This window comes from Callionymus lyra, chromosome 15 (genome assembly GCF_982586985.1).
Source record: "Callionymus lyra chromosome 15, fCalLyr1.hap1.1, whole genome shotgun sequence".
NCBI classification, from domain to species: domain Eukaryota; kingdom Metazoa; phylum Chordata; class Actinopteri; order Syngnathiformes; family Callionymidae; genus Callionymus; species Callionymus lyra.
Genome location: NC_141832.1, coordinates 3,041,553 through 3,057,831, shown reverse-complemented (window position 1 = coordinate 3,057,831; position 16,279 = coordinate 3,041,553). Strand labels below are relative to the sequence as shown.

Here is a 16,279-nt window from a genome sequence, read left to right as displayed (position 1 = left end):
GAGAGAAGAAGAGCGAGGAGGAGCGAAGAAGAGCGAGGAGGAGAGAAGAAGAGCGAAGAAGAGCGAGGAGGAGCGAAGAGGAGCGAGGAGGAGAGAAGAAGAGCGAGGAGGAGAGAAGAAGAGCGAGGAGGAGAGAAGAAGAGCGAGGAGGAGAGAAGAAGAGCGAAGAAGGTGCAAGGAGGAGCGAAGAAGAGCAAGGAGGAGAGAAGAAGAGCGAAGAGGAGAGAAGAAGAGCGAGGAGGAGAGAAGAAGAGCGAAGAAGAGCGAGGAGGAGCGAAGAGGAGCGAGGAGGAGAGAAGAAGAGCGAGGAGGAGAGAAGAAGAGCGAAGAAGAGCGAGGAGGAGCGAAGAAGAGCGAGGAGGAGAGAAGAAGAGCGAGGAGGAGAGAAGAAGAGCGAGGAGGAGAGAAGAAGAGCGAAGAAGGTGCAAGGAGGAGCGAAGAAGAGCGAGGAGGAGAGAAGAAGAGCGAAGAGGAGAGAAGAAGAGCGAGGAGGAGAGAAGAAGAGCGAGGAGGAGAGAAGAAGAGCGAGGAGGAGCAAAGAAGAGCGAGGAGGAGAGAAGAAGAGCGAGGAGGAGAGAAGAAGAGCGAGGAGGAGAGAAGAAGAGCGAGGAGGAGCGAAGAGGAGCGAGGAGGAGAGAAGAAGAGCGAGGAGGAGAGAAGAAGAGCGAAGAAGAGCGAGGAGGAGCGAAGAAGAGCGAGGAGGAGAGAAGAAGAGCGAGGAGGAGAGAAGAAGAGCGAGGAGGAGAGAAGAAGAGCGAAGAAGGTGCAAGGAGGAGCGAAGAAGAGCAAGGAGGAGAGAAGAAGAGCGAAGAGGAGAGAAGAAGAGCGAGGAGGAGAGAAGAAGAGCGAAGAAGAGCGAGGAGGAGCGAAGAGGAGCGAGGAGGAGAGAAGAAGAGCGAGGAGGAGAGAAGAAGAGCGAAGAAGAGCGAGGAGGAGCGAAGAAGAGCGAGGAGGAGAGAAGAAGAGCGAGGAGGAGAGAAGAAGAGCGAAGAAGGTGCAAGGAGGAGCGAAGAAGAGCGAGGAGGAGAGAAGAAGAGCGAAGAGGAGAGAAGAAGAGCGAGGAGGAGAGAAGAAGAGCGAGGAGGAGAGAAGAAGAGCGAGGAGGAGCAAAGAAGAGCGAGGAGGAGAGAAGAAGAGCGAGGAGGAGAGAAGAAGAGCGAGGAGGAGAGAAGAAGAGCGAGGAGGAGAGAAGAAGAGCGAAGAAGAGCAAGGAGGAGCGAAGAAGAGCGAGGAGGAGAGAAGAAGAGCGAGGAGGAGAGAAGAAGAGCGAGGAGGAGAGAAGAAGAGCGAAGAAGAGCGAGGAGGAGCGAAGAAGAGCGAGGAGGAGAGAAGAAGAGCGAGGAGGAGAGAAGAAGAGCGAGGAGGAGAGAAGAAGAGCGAGGAGGAGCGAAGAAGAGCGAGGAGGAGAGAAGAAGAGCGAGGAGGAGAGAAGAAGAGCGAGGAGGAGAGAAGAAGAGCGAGGAGGAGAGAAGAAGAGCGAGGAGGAGAGAAGAAGAGCGAGGAGGAGAGAAGAAGAGCGAAGAAGAGCGAGGAGGAGCGAAGAAGAGCGAGGAGGAGAGAAGAAGAGCGAGGAGGAGAGAAGAAGAGCGAGGAGGAGAGAAGAAGAGCGAGGAGGAGCGAAGAAGAGCGAGGAGGAGAGAAGAAGAGCGAGGAGGAGAGAAGAAGAGCGAGTATGAGAGAAGAAGAGCGAGGAGGAGAGAAGAAGAGCGAGGAGGAGAGAAGAAGAGCGAGGAGGAGCGAAGAAGAGCGAGGAGGAGAGAAGAAGAGCGAGGAGGAGAGAAGAAGAGCGAGTAGGAGAGGAGAAGAGCGAGGAGGAGAGAAGAAGAGCGAGGAGGAGAGAAGAAGAGCGAGGAGGAGAGAAGAAGAGCGAGGAGGAGAGAAGAAGAGCGAAGAAGAGCGAGGAGGAGCGAAGAAGAGCGAGGAGGAGAGAAGAAGAGCGAAGAAGAGCGAGGAGGAGAGAAGAAGAGCGAAGAAGAGCGAGGAGGAGCGAAGAAGAGCGAGGAGGAGAGAAGAAGAGCGAGGAGGAGAGAAAAAGAGCGAGTAGGAGAGAAGAAGAGCGAGGAGGAGAGAAGAAGAGCGAAGAAGAGCGAGGAGGAGCGAAGAAGAGCGAGGAGGAGAGAAGAAGAGCGAGGAGGAGAGAAGAAGAGCGAGTAGGAGCGAAGAAGAGCGAGGAGGAGAGAAGAAGAGCGAGGAGGAGCGAAGAAGAGCGAGGAGGAGAGAAGAAGAGCGAGGAGGAGAGAAGAAGAGCGAGGAGGAGAGAAGAAGAGCGAAGAAGAGCGAGGAGCAGCGGTTCCTGCGACCGGTCATCGGGTCCATGGTTCCTGCGACCGGTCATCGGGTCCATGGTTCCTGCGACCGGTCATCGGGTCCATGGTTCCTGCGACCTTTCATCGGGTCCATGGTTCCTGCGACCCGTCATCGGGTCCATGGTTCCTGCGACCCGTCATCGGGTCCATGGTTCCTGCGACCCGTCATCGGGTCCATGGTTCCTGCGACCGGTCATCGGGTCCATGGTTCCTGCGACCGGTCACCGGGTCCATGGTTCCTGCGACCCGTCATCGGGTCCATGGTTCCTGCGACCGGTCATCGGGTCCATGGTTCCTGCGACCCGTCATCGGGTCCATGGTTCCTGCGACCGGTCATCTGGTCCATGGTTCCTGCGACCCGTCATCGGGTCCATGGTTCCTGCGACCCGTCATCGGGTCCATGGTTCCTGCGACCCGTCATCGGGTCCATGGTTCCTGCGACCCGTCATCGGGTCCATGGTTCCTGCGACCGGTCATCGGGTCCATGGTTCCTGCGACCGGTCATCGGGTCCATGGTTCCTGCGACCCGTCATCGGGTCCATGGTTCCTGCGACCGGTCATCGGGTCCATGGTTCCTGCGACCGGTCATCGGGTCCATGGTTCCTGCGACCCGTCATCGGGTCCATGGTTCCTGCGACCCGTCATCGGGTTCATGGTTCCTGCGACCCGTCATCGGGTCCATGGTTCCTGCGACCGGTCATCGGGTCCATGGTTCCTGCGACCCGTCATCGGGTCCATGGTTCCTGCGACCGGTCATCGGGTCCATGGTTCCTGCGACCCGTCATCGGGTCCATGGTTCCTGCGACCCGTCATCGGGTCCATGGTTCCTGCGACCCGTCATCGGGTCCATGGTTCCTGCGACCCGTCATCGGGTCCATGGTTCCTGCGACCCGTCATCGGGTCCATGGTTCCTGCGACCAGTCATCGGGTCCATGGTTCCTGCGACCCGTCATCGGGTCTATGGTTCCTGCGACCCGTCATCGGGTCCATGGTTCCTGCGACCCGTCATCGGGTCCATGGTTCCTGCGACCCGTCATCGGGTCCATGGTTCCTGCGACCCGTCATCGGGTCCATGGTTCCTGCGACCCGTCATCGGGTCCATGGTTCCTGCGACCCGTCATCGGGTCCATGGTTCTGCAGGAACACGGTTCTGGAGTTTTACGAGCTGAGCTACAGATAACTTGACTCTGAACAACCTTCGCTTTTCTCTTCACGTGTCAATCTGACCATCTTGAATATCTTTAGCCAACATTTAGCATTTTTAGCGAGCATCATGCTAACGTACTAGGATGTGCAAAACATGCTTCATATTCAGCTATCTACTTAGCAAGCTAACATACTAATCAAGATTAACAAGCTAGTTAGCTTTATTTATTATAAAAGAACAAAAATAATTTCATCATCATCTTTATTAGCTCGATGCTAACATATTAAAATGTGTACAACATTCTTCAGCTATATACGTAGCAAGCCAACATACTAATTAAGCTAACAAGCTAATTAGCTTTATTTATTATCAAAGAACAAAATCATTTCATCATCATCTTTATAGCTTGATGCCAACATATTAAGTTGTTAACAATATGCTTCATCTTCTGCTATATACGTAGCAAGCTAACTTACTAATTAAGCTAACAAGCTAATTAGCTATATTTATTATCAAAGAACAAAACCATTGCATCATCATCTTTATTAGCTCGATGCTAACATATTCAGATGTTTACAACATTTTTCAGCTTTATACTTAGCAAGCTAACATACTAATCAAGCTAACAAGCAAATTAGCTTTATTTTTTTTATCAAAGAACACAATCATTTAATCGACATCTTTATTGGCTTGATGCTAACATATTAAAATGTTTACAACATTCTTCAGCTGTATAAGTAATAAGCTAACGTACTAATCAAGCTATCAAGCTAAGTAGCCTTAAAAAAGTTTTTAAGAACAAAGTAATTTCATCATCATCATTATTAGCTAGATGCTAACATATTGAGATGTTTACAACATGCTTTATCATCAGCTATATACATAGCAAGCTAACGTACTAATCAAGCTAACAAGCTAATTACGTTTATTTATTCTTAAAGAATAATAATTAAATCGTCACCTTTATTAGCTTGATGCTAACATATTCAGATGTTTACAACATTTTTCAGCTATATACGTAGCAAGCTAACATACTAATCAAGCTACCAAGCTAATTAGCTTTATTTATTGTCAAAGAACAAAATTATTTAATCGTCATCTTTATTAGCTCGATGCTAACATATTCAATAGTTTACAACATTCTTCAGCTATATATTAGCAAGCTTACGTAGTATTCAAGCTAACAAGTTAATTAGCGTTATTTATTTTTAAATAACAAAATTATTTAATCTTCATCTTTATTAGCTCGATGCTAACATATTCAGATGTTTACAACATGCTTTATTATCAGCTTTATACATAGCAAGCTAACGTACTAATCAACCTAACAAGCTAATTAGCTTTATTTATTCTTAAAAAACAAAATTATTTAATCGTCACCTTTATTAGCTTGATGCTAACACATTCAGATGTTTACAACATTTTTCAGCTATATACATAGCAAGCTAACATACTAATTAAGCTAACAAGCTAATAAAATGTATTTATTATCAAAGAACAAAATCATTTCATCAACCCCTTTATTAGCTCGATGCTAACATATTATGATGTTTACAATATTTTTCAGCTATATACGTAGCAAGCTTACGTAATATTCAAGCTAACAAGCTAATAAGCTTTATTTATTATCAAAGAACAAAATCATTTCATCAACCCCTTTATTAGCTCGATGCTAACATATTATGATGTTTCCAACATTTTTCAGCTATATACATAGCAAGCCAACATACTAATCTAGCTAACAAGCTAATTATATATGAACCAAATTGTTGCATCATCATCTTTATTAGCTCGATGCTAACATATTAAGATGTTTATAACATTTTTCAGCTATATACATAGCAAGCTAACATACTTATCAAGCTAACAAGCTAGTTAGCTTTATTTATTATCAAAGAACAAAATAATTTCATCAACCCCTTTATTAGCTCGATGCTAACATATTCAAATGTTTGTAACGTTCAGATCCTCATTCCAGACGAGCTTCATGAAATAATAGTTTGACCAAGATATGTTTGTGTAGCAGAAACTGGCAGCTGGTTAATAAGTGTGTCCGTGGACCGGCTCAGCATAAGTGTATCCGTGGACCGGCTCAGCAGGGTCGCTTCCTGCGCTCGGATGAACCGGCGCCAACTTTGTGGTCCTGCCAAACCCACGTGACCAATTACAGACCAGGGCAGGACCGGCTCTGATCGCAGGACATTCGGGGGATTGTGGGTCCGGACTTTGTGATTCTGACACTACTGGACTTGGTTTTGAAAGCGTCTGGACCGGGATCGTTCAGGTCATGGCAGGAAAGGTGAGTCTGAGAGCGCCTCCTGTAGGCACGAGCTGGTGGACGTATGTTTTTAGAAACTGAACTTTCATGGTTTTTGTTAGTTCGTCTGATGAAGTGAGTGAATATTGTGTCTCTGTAGAAGAACAAAGTCTAGAATACAAAGGAATAATTGCCTCGTATTGTTCCGTGTGTTGCCAAAATCCCACAGCAATCAGGTTGTTGGTTCGATTCCAGCCCAAGGACTACTTACTGAGAGTTTGTACTTTCATAGGTTTCCTCCGGGAACTCTAGTTTCCTCTCAACGTCCAACAAATATTCATAGTTTGATCAGTGACTTCAGGTTGTCTTTGGTGTGTTTGTGTGTCTGTGCATGAAGACCTTTCCAGGGTGTCTTCTACGTCCCACCCCAAGTAGCTGGGACAAGCTTAAATATGCATATATATTTGTTACTACACTATCACAACACCAGAGTCAAGTACTGGACAATACTACACATATATACTTGTTACTACACTATCACAACACCAGAGTCAAGTACTGGACAATACTACACATATATATTTGTTACTACACTATCACAACACCAGAGTCAAGTACTGGACAATACTACACATATATACTTGTTACTACACTATCACAACACCAGAGTCAAGTACTGGACAATACTATACATATATACTTGTTACTACACTATCACAACACCAGAGTCAAGTACTGGACAATACTACACATATATATTTGTTACTACACTATCACAACCCCAGAGTCAAGTACTGGACAATACTACACATATATACTTGTTACTACACTATCACAACACCAGAGTCAAGAACTGGACAATACTACACATTTATACTTGTTACTACACTATCACAACACCAGAGTCAAGTACTGGACAATACTACACATATATATTTGTTACTACACTATCACAACCCCAGAGTCAAGTACTGGACAATACTACACATATATACTTGTTACTACACTATCACAACACCAGAGTCAAGTACTGGACAATACTACACATGTATACTTGTTACTACACTATCACAACACCAGAGTCAAGAACTGGACAATACTACACATATATACTTGTTACTACACTATCACAACACCAGAGTCAAGTACTGGACAATACTACACATATATATTTGTTACTACACTATCACAACACCAGAGTCAAGTACTGGACAATACTACACATATATACTTGTTACTACACTATCACAACACCAGAGTCAAGTACTGAACAATACTACACATATATACTTGTTACTACACTATCACAACACCAGAGTCAAGTACTGGACAATACTACACATATATACTTGTTACTACACTTTCACAACACCAGAGTCAAGTACTGGACAATACTACACATATATACTTGTTACTACACTATCACAACACCAGAGTCAAGTACTGGACAATACTACACATATATACTTGTTACTACACTATCACAACACCAGAGTCAAGTACTGGACAATACTACACATAAATACTTGTTACTACACTATCACAACACCAGAGTCAAGTACTGGACAATACTACACATATATACTTGTTACTTGTCAATATCTACTCCTTGTACTTACTGACCTCCAGCTGACTTTATGTGGTACAAATATTTCTCAAAATGTAGAAAGTATAACATGGTTATCTGGGAACTTGCAACTCGAGTCTCCATAGTAGGATCTTTTTAATCTCACAGTAGAAATAAAATGCGCATTCTTAACCATTGATACGGTAAAAAGTCATTTTTATTTCGGAGGTCTGCGCTCTCTGAGTGCTTTTATCCTCGTATCCCCAGCTGGTGGATGTACACGTGAAATATTACCCTAAACATACATATTACCATGAAATACGATGAAGCCACGTTAGTAAACATCTGGTTCATCTTTTTTTCCTCTGCAACTGTTTGTCAGATTAATTTGCTCCTCTCTCCTCCTCTGCTCCGCCGGGGGCCTCCGAGGACGTTAATTGCCTCCTCTGCTCTGAACGCTCCTGCGTCTCCTCCTCCCTCGACCGCGCTCTCTCCGGGGGGAAGAAGGAGGTGCATGTGAACGGATCTCCTCCTGCCGCCTGTCTCTCCTTTTTTTGTTGGCTTCAGGAACGACATCCTTTTCACTCGCAGACCTTAAAGCGGCTCTGACAGCACTGGAGGCTGGACTCGTCACGCTCACACCTCCTCCTCTAGAACCTCCTCCTCCTCCTCCTCCTCCTTCTTCTCCCTCCGCTCGCCTCTGGATCGGTGTGTTTGGACAGAACCAGGAGTGTTTCTTTCTTTCTTCTCCTCCCTCCCAGAGCAGCGAGCAGGAGGAGGCGCGAGGAGACCATGATGGAAGCCAGCTTCGACACCGAGGAGAGTTTTGACGACCCCTCGTGTCTCGCTCCACAGGCTCCTGGATCCGTGTCTCCGGCCAAGAGGCAGATCAGGGAGGTGAAGGAGACCAGGACCACGGTGAGTACCTCAACTTCTCGCCGTCACGACGAGGATGGGGGGGGGGGGGGGTTCCCTCTGAATCCGAGGGTCCCTCGTCTGAGGAGAGTCAGGTTAGGGACTCGCACCTGGACCCGGTCCACACTGATTATGTAACCCCGAGGTGAGGACCAGAACCAGAGGGGGGGGGGGGGGGGTAAAGGGGGTTCCGACCTGCAGCAGATTGTGAAAAAGACCCGAGAGATGCAGCCAGAGCAGTTTCCATGGCGACAACAGAAAAAAACGTCTGGTGTGAGTGTGTGTGTGTGTGCATGTGTGCATGTGTGTGTGTGTGTATGTGTGTGTGAGTGTGATCGCCTTCAGGTGAATCAATCCTGACGTCAGGATGAGGAAAAGGTGTTGTTTTTCTTCTTCTCCTCCTCCTGGTGTTACGCAACAGTTGTCATGGCGACAGTGAAGCGGTCCGTCGGACCCTCGACTCAACCTTCTCGTCACCTTCAACAAGTCACTGCGGTGGTGACTTGTTGCTATGGCGGCGCCGGAGGTGTTTCCAGGCTTCGTGCGTGTTTTGACACATTTTTGGATTTTCTACTTCATTTTTTGAATCTAATTTATTCTTTTTAATCTTAAAATCAGTGTTTTTTTTCGATAAGAAACTGAATTAAAACACCTTAAAATAGACACAATGAAGAACAAATGAGGATAAAATTCAACATTAAACCATCTTTTGATAAATTTTCATCATAAGCTTTGTGTTTTTTGTCTTCGATAATCTTCAAATACCTTTAAAAATACGTTGATATAATTGAACAAGATTAATGGATTCATCTTTCACTAGTACTGTGTTGAAAAAACATGTTCTTATTCTGTATTGTTTTAGGGCTGCTAAAGCAACTGGTGGACGCGGCTAAGCTAACATCAATCATGGTCTTGCTTTAGGGCAATGTTGTTGTTTTTTATTCCCAGTATCTGTCCATCACTCTTGGACGTGCAGTTCGATAAGAAACTGAATAAAAAACACCTTAAAAAAGACACAAACTCATCTCAATTTATCATGAAACCAGCTTTTCATAAATGAAGAGGAAGATATAACAGCGAACTAACAGCTCAGTGATTCAGACATACATGTAAACTCTGTTCTACTCTCACTTGTACAAGTATAACAACTAAAATCCTGTGACTTTAAACCAGATCTGATTTATATTCTTTTGTTTAAGTAAAAGCGTTTAGTCTGATCACACAAAAAAAACATAAATGTTCATTATTACCTTTTTTGTTTTTGTCTGCAATTATCAGTTCCTGAAAAAACCTTTAAAAAAATGGATCTTATTTTTAAGAAAAAAATCTGGATTAGCAGGATTATTGGGTTCATTTGTAACTAGTACTGCGGTGACTAAACATGCATCTGGTGGCTACGGCTAAGCTAACATTAGCGTTGGTCTTGTTGTGGGTCAAACTATATAATTACTCTTTGTTTCTTATATATTTAGATCATCTTAAAACTTATTGATTTATTTGTCTCGTAAAATGAGCTCCTTGGCAGAGGTATGCGCTACTTCTATACAATTTTCTTAGATTTTATATCCAAAATATTTTCCATTACAAAAAAAACATTACTGTCATTTTTATGATTTTGATTAGATCTTGTTGACATTTAGCTATAACATTAAAAAATTATTCATTTTATTTAAGGTAAGGTAAGGTAAGGTAGAACTTTATTGATCCTCAGTAGGTCTCCTTCGGGAAATTTTTTTTTTCCAATAGCCACAGAAAATACAGCAATTTTTCATTAAAAATAAAAAATAAATCAAATTAAATAAGAAGAAGAACATAAAGAGGAAGAACAAGATGACACAATCTAAGTCTGAAGATAAAGATAAAGAACAAGATGATACAATCTAAGTCTGAAGATAAAGATAAGGAACAAGATGACACAATCTAAGTCTGAAGATAAAGATAAAGAACAAGATGACACAATCTAAGTCTGAAGATAAAGATAAAGAACAAGATGACACAATCTAAGTCTGAAGATAAAGATAAAGAACAAGATGACACAATCTAAGTCTGAAGATAAAGATAAAGAACAAGATGACACAATCTAAGTCTGAAGATAAAGATAAAGAACAAGATGACACAATCTAAGTTTGAAGATAAAGATAAAGAACAAGATGACACAATCTAAGTCTGAAGATAAAGATAAAGAACAAGATGATACAATCTAAGTCTGAAGATAAAGATAAAGAACAAGATGACACAATCTAAGTCTGAAGATAAAGATAAAGAACAAGATGACACAATCTAAGTCTGAAGATAAAGATAAAGAACAAGATGACACAATCTAAGTCTGAAGATAAAGATAAAGAACAAGATGACACAATCTAAGTCTGAAGATAAAGATAAAGAACATAGATCAAAGAAAAACAACAACAAAGGATACAAAGACTAACATAGAACATCATGATACTTTCACTCCACTCCTGCCCCCGAACTTAATTTAATTAATTAATTAATTTAACCATTTATTCGTGAATTACTTCAATAAAAATGGATTCAGTAAATACGAAAATTGTGCTCCAACTCAAGCATTTTGTTACCCTCGAGAAAACGAGGAAGGATTTTAGATTTTTGTGTGTTTTTTCGACGAGTGTGAAACGAGTTTTCCGATCAGCTGATTTAATTCAGTGTTAGCTTTCTCGAGCGTAGCCATCAGCGCCACAATGCAATGTATGACGTTCTGTTTCCATCTTTGAAGAAAAAAAGTTACGAGCGTGAGAACGTCGAGCAGCGAGTTACGAGGGTCGCGGCGCCGATCGATACGTGACACGGACACCAGGCGGCGCGGTAATCAGTTGCTAGGCAACAGCGTGGAACCTTCTGAAGGGAAGTCGATGTTGAAGAACGAGTCGTTTTGCTGCTCGTTTTGGTCTTTTAGTTCCTCCTGGTTCTTCTGGAAACAACCTCGACTGACTCCTACACACACACACACATCTACACACACACACACACACGACCCTGCGTCAGATTTATCTCGCACATAAAAGTAACGGCCATTAAAAAAGCGAGGCGCCGCTGAGCGCCGTGATGGATGCGGCGTCGCTCCGGCGGAGGATCACGACCATCCGTGAGCCGGAAAATGAAGCGAATCCATCGTGTCGCGGCGTTTCTTCTCGTGAGGTTGTGTTGTGTGTTGTGTTATTATGTAACCAGTTGTGCGACGACAGCGCTGGACGTGCAGGAGCCCCGCGAGGTCACGAGGTCACGCCGCGGCGTCCGTGAGAGCCTCGGCGATGTTTACGATGATGATGTTGTTCCCCCAGCGTGATTCACCGCCTGCCTTTCCAGCAGCTCCTTTATTTCCTCCACACTTGTTTGTTTCCATCAAAGACGAAAATTAAATCCCGGAAACTCTTAGTGTAGTTGTGAATAAAATAAAACCATATATTTTGACTTATAACATAAAAATCAAACATGTTTTTGCAAAATAATTAAATTAAAATACAGTTTCTTAATATATTCCTGAATAAATGGACAAAATTGACTGTAATGTAACCCAGATCTGCAATATTTTCATAGTAAAATGTACATATTTACACCAAAAGCAGTAAAACCACGTTAACAAGTATTTAAACGACAACATAAAGGAATATTTTTCAAAAATAATCACTACAAATATTCATAATAAGCATTTTCACATAAAGTTATTTTCACATAAAAAGCAGTAAAACCACAATAACGGATTAAACAATAAAATAAAGGAATTTATTAAAAAATATAATCTTGACAAATCAAACGCAAAAGTTTTTAAAATAACTTAAATGATTTTACATAAAGATATATATACACATTTAAAACACGTTAACTTATTAATGGATTAAACAACAAAATAAAATAAAAATTTAAGAACATATTATCTTAGCAATGAAAAAAACAAACCTATTTAAAAATATTTTTACGTTTAGCTTTTGATGGGAAAGTCCTGAGCTGAAGTATGTCTATCAACCAGGTATAATAATATTCTGATTGTATTGTAATATAATGAACAGCTGGTGAAACGGCAACAGAGATATAACAGCGAACTAACAGCTCAGTGATTTATGACATACATGTAAACTCTGTTCTACTCTCACTCGTACAAGTAAAACCTGTGACTTTAAACCAGATCTGATTTCTATTCTTTTGTTTAAGTAAAAGCGTTTAGTCTGATCCCTAAACTATATTCACACACAAAAAAACACTACAACCATATCAACAAAACAAAAGATCATCTATAAAAAGAATATATTTAAAAAAGATTTACTTTTCAAGACAAAACACTAAGATATTTCAAATAACTAAGAATATTTTAAAGTATATAATCACACAAAAAGTATTAAAGCCACATTAATTAAACAAAATATTAAACAACATAATATATGAATATATGTTACAATGTTAATTTAGCAAATACTGAATTATTCAAAACAGCTGAAATACTTTTTTTTATATAAAGACATTCATTTATAATATCTGCGATAAAATCTTTTGTTATTTTTAAGTAAAAACTTCTGCTAGGATAGTTTTTGTATATACATACACTGCTCTATGAAATATAGTTTATATCTATAAACGATTTAATATGTACATATTATCAACAGTTAAATATTAGTAACAGAGGTTTTTACCGTATATTTCTCTTTTATTCTAGTCTTTTCCTCTCTTCGATTTATAAGTAATACAGTTGTATTTAAAAGTATTTACTGTAAACAACGATGTTCACACACGTGTGTGTTGACCTTCAATAGTTGAGTGTCGTCCACGTGTTCGTCCAGATGCTTCACTCGACCACAGTCTCGCTCTGAGCCAGCAGGGGGCGCCACGCCGGTGCCAATCCTTACATAACAGCCTCTAATTGTGCTGTTTGGATCCGGTGTTTGTGGTTTTTGCATCTGGGTCAGTGTTTCCTCCCGTGGGTTCACTCATGTGTGACCTCTGTGGTCACATGACTCACGTGGACGCCGCGGTTTCTAGTAACGCGCTCCAGGTCAGCGCTTTTATTTTGTATCTCTTAACCAAACATGTGACGAGAAGCTCCTCCAGAATCTCATCCCGGACACAGACACGTCATAATGCCTTCTGGCTCAGCTCAGAGAAACACTTAGAGCAGACATACCTCTGCCAAGGAGCTCATGTCACATGACCCCTAAAATAATCCATAAATGTTCTTCCGTGACTCGAGGAAACACGTCTTAAAGGGACAGTAACCATTTTACCGCCGGTGACAAGTAGCTCGTCTCAACCAGCAGCAGCAGCAGCGCTGAGAGGCCATACAAGTGGATCCTGGATCCAGATGGAGCTAAAGAAATGGATTTAAACGTGTTATTGGTCTCACAATAGATCAAGGGATTGACTTGTCATGTGACACTCGAATCAATACATGTTTTACACAAAAAAATCTGATTATATTTTATAAAAATTTGAATTTATTTATTTTTACGAAATTTAATCTAGTTTATTTATTTAAAAATATATATATATTCATTTATCCTAATTTTTCCTTTATTTCTTCGTAGTGTTTTGTTCTACATTTGGAAAAAACAACACATTAAATGTTTTGTTTGTTGTGTTTTTTTTTATTAGTCACACTGTTGAAAAACAAACAAAAAAAGCTCAGTCACTCCTTAATAAACAATAATATACAAATTGCACGTAGATTTCCGGCCCTTTATCGGATTCAATTCGGCACAAAAGCACTAAAAACTCTTTCCATGAAGGAGGTTTTTTTTCAACTTGGTGTTGAACTGGGTCAAGATGGAGGAGCTTTTATTTTGAAGTTCTGCAGGATGCTCTTGGTGTGATGTTGACACGTGTCCTCCTCAGATCAACTGCGTGACGTTCCCTCTGCCAGGAGAAGGTCCGGAGCAGCAGCTGCTGAAGCCCAACGAATGGAGCTACTGCGACTACTTCTGGGTGAGTGGACCACAGATCCACCAATGGCTGCTCAGGGTTTCTCTCCTGATCCACACCTGGTTCCTGTGAGCCTCGTGGTGCGTTCAAGTACCTCAGTGTCAACACAGTATATTTAAAATGTTGATACTATTTTAATTGTTTTAAGCATTTCATTATTTTTTTTAAATTTCATTCTTTAATTACTTTACTTACTTACTTAATTAAAATGTATTTTTTTTAAAAAAAAATACATTTTTGAAGATTTTCTTTTACAAATAGTATAATATTTAAGTTTTATTGACATCTTTTCAAATAACTGAATTCATTAATTTGTCTTTTGAATTAGTTGTCTTTTTTCAAATAATTTAATGCAAAATTTGAATATAACAATTAAAAATGATAATTTCAAATTCAATATTTTTTTTATTAGTAGTCATATGTAATGTAGTGACAACAGCAATACTTTGTTGTCCACTGTAATAAATCGACACACTATAGGCTCTTTGTAGTCACATGATCGTCTGCCTGGCGCGTGATTGGCTGAAAGTTTGATCCGGTAGTTCGGTGCTCTGTTGGTAATGTTTGGTGAATCTGTTTTCTGTATTAAAAATGTTATATTGAATTTAAAGAGCTAACGACTAAAAACATATATTTTGTAATTATTGGAACTAGAATATCAAACTCTACGTGTAAAAGACATATTTTCTTTTAAAAAAAAGAGAAAGAAATAAACCTTTTAACCAACCAAATAATTGATAATAATAATTCATTTTAAAATGTAATTATCAAAGGAAAATCTACCTTACAATAAAGAAATTATTGAATTAAACTATTCAAAAATATAAAAATGATTACTTGCTTAAAACAAAAACATTTAAATCAAATAAATCAAAGTTTAAATGTTAATTAAACATAGATAAATGTTTAAATAAATCTTCGTTCGTCTTGGAAGAAACTTCTTCCTCGGTATCTTCGTCCACCGGGGTCGACCTGTTGTGACGAGTGGCGCTGACACCTCCGTTGCCCTCGGTAACCCCGGGTGATTGACGCACAGACGTGACTCCTGGTGTCTCCGCAGACGGACAAGAAGGACCCTCAGGGCACGGCGTCGGTGGCCGGCGTGGAGGTCATCCTGCAGAAGCAGCTCAAGGGCAAACAGATGCAGAAGGAGATGGCCGAGTTCATCCATGAGAGGTAGCCTGTCCCAGCCAGCCGGGGGCGGACACTCACCCACCCACACACACACAGTATAACAGAAACATGTCTACATCATGACTACAATAATGACAATAAAAACAGTAATTAATATTATAATAATAACCTTTTTTTTAATTATTATACATCATATATAATAAATTAATTCATGTATTTACGTGTCTTAAGTTGTTATGGTGAAATGTAAAAATATGTTATGTATAAAATGTATTTCATTTATATGTTTCGCTGCTTTTGAAGGAATAAACACGTTTACAAAAACCTGTTTTAATGAAAATAAAACCAAGTTTTGGTTCATTTACAGTTAATTTCTAATTAAATAATATTTATAATATTTTAAAACACGTTTTTCTGCCATTAAGGTTCGCGACTTTAAACAAAATGGGAATTTAGTATTTTTTGATTGATACGTTATATAATAAATTAAACATAATTCTTTAATTAGAACTCACTAAATAATTGTTATTTTATAACTTAATTTACATTTTTTTATTATTATTTCATGATCATTTTTATTAACGTCACAATCGGGTTTATTATTACTTTATTTCTATTATTGTTGTTTTTTAATTATTTTTAAAAAAGTGTAACAATGTACTATTTGTCTTTATATAATGTGTGTTTATGTTAAATCCTTCCCTGCCGTCACTACTAAAGTTGTATCAATCAATCCATACAAAAATAGATTTTTAATAAAATGTAACTTTTGAACCTCAAAAATAAAAACCTTAAAGTAACACAACACGCAATATAACAGATAATTATAATTATCACACAAATAAGAGTAAAAATCTAAATTAAAACTACGTTTTTAAACGTTTTCAGTCATAAATACGTCTGAGAAAATAAAGGTTACACGCGTGTAAACATGTTATTTACACTTTTTTTAACACAATAAAAAACGTGAAGCTGACGCTGTGTGAGGCGTGATCTCGTTTTTGGCGCCACCTGCTGTTGAGTCAGTG

General features: G+C 40.4%; 1 protein-coding gene across 1 annotated transcript in view; it reads left to right on the top strand.

Moving 5' to 3' along the window:
* The first annotated feature begins 7,825 nt into the window (after nt 1–7,825).
* The window catches only part of gas7a (growth arrest-specific 7a), a 17,206-nt gene continuing 8,752 nt past the window's right edge, over nt 7,826–16,279 (top strand). Inside the window, exons 1-3 of the mRNA XM_087808983.1 lie at nt 7,826–8,195; nt 14,031–14,120; nt 15,178–15,293. Coding sequence (XP_087665109.1) covers nt 8,070–8,195; nt 14,031–14,120; nt 15,178–15,293 — 332 coding nt within the window. The 5' untranslated portion in view covers nt 7,826–8,069. The remainder of the gene's footprint in view (nt 8,196–14,030; nt 14,121–15,177; nt 15,294–16,279) is intronic.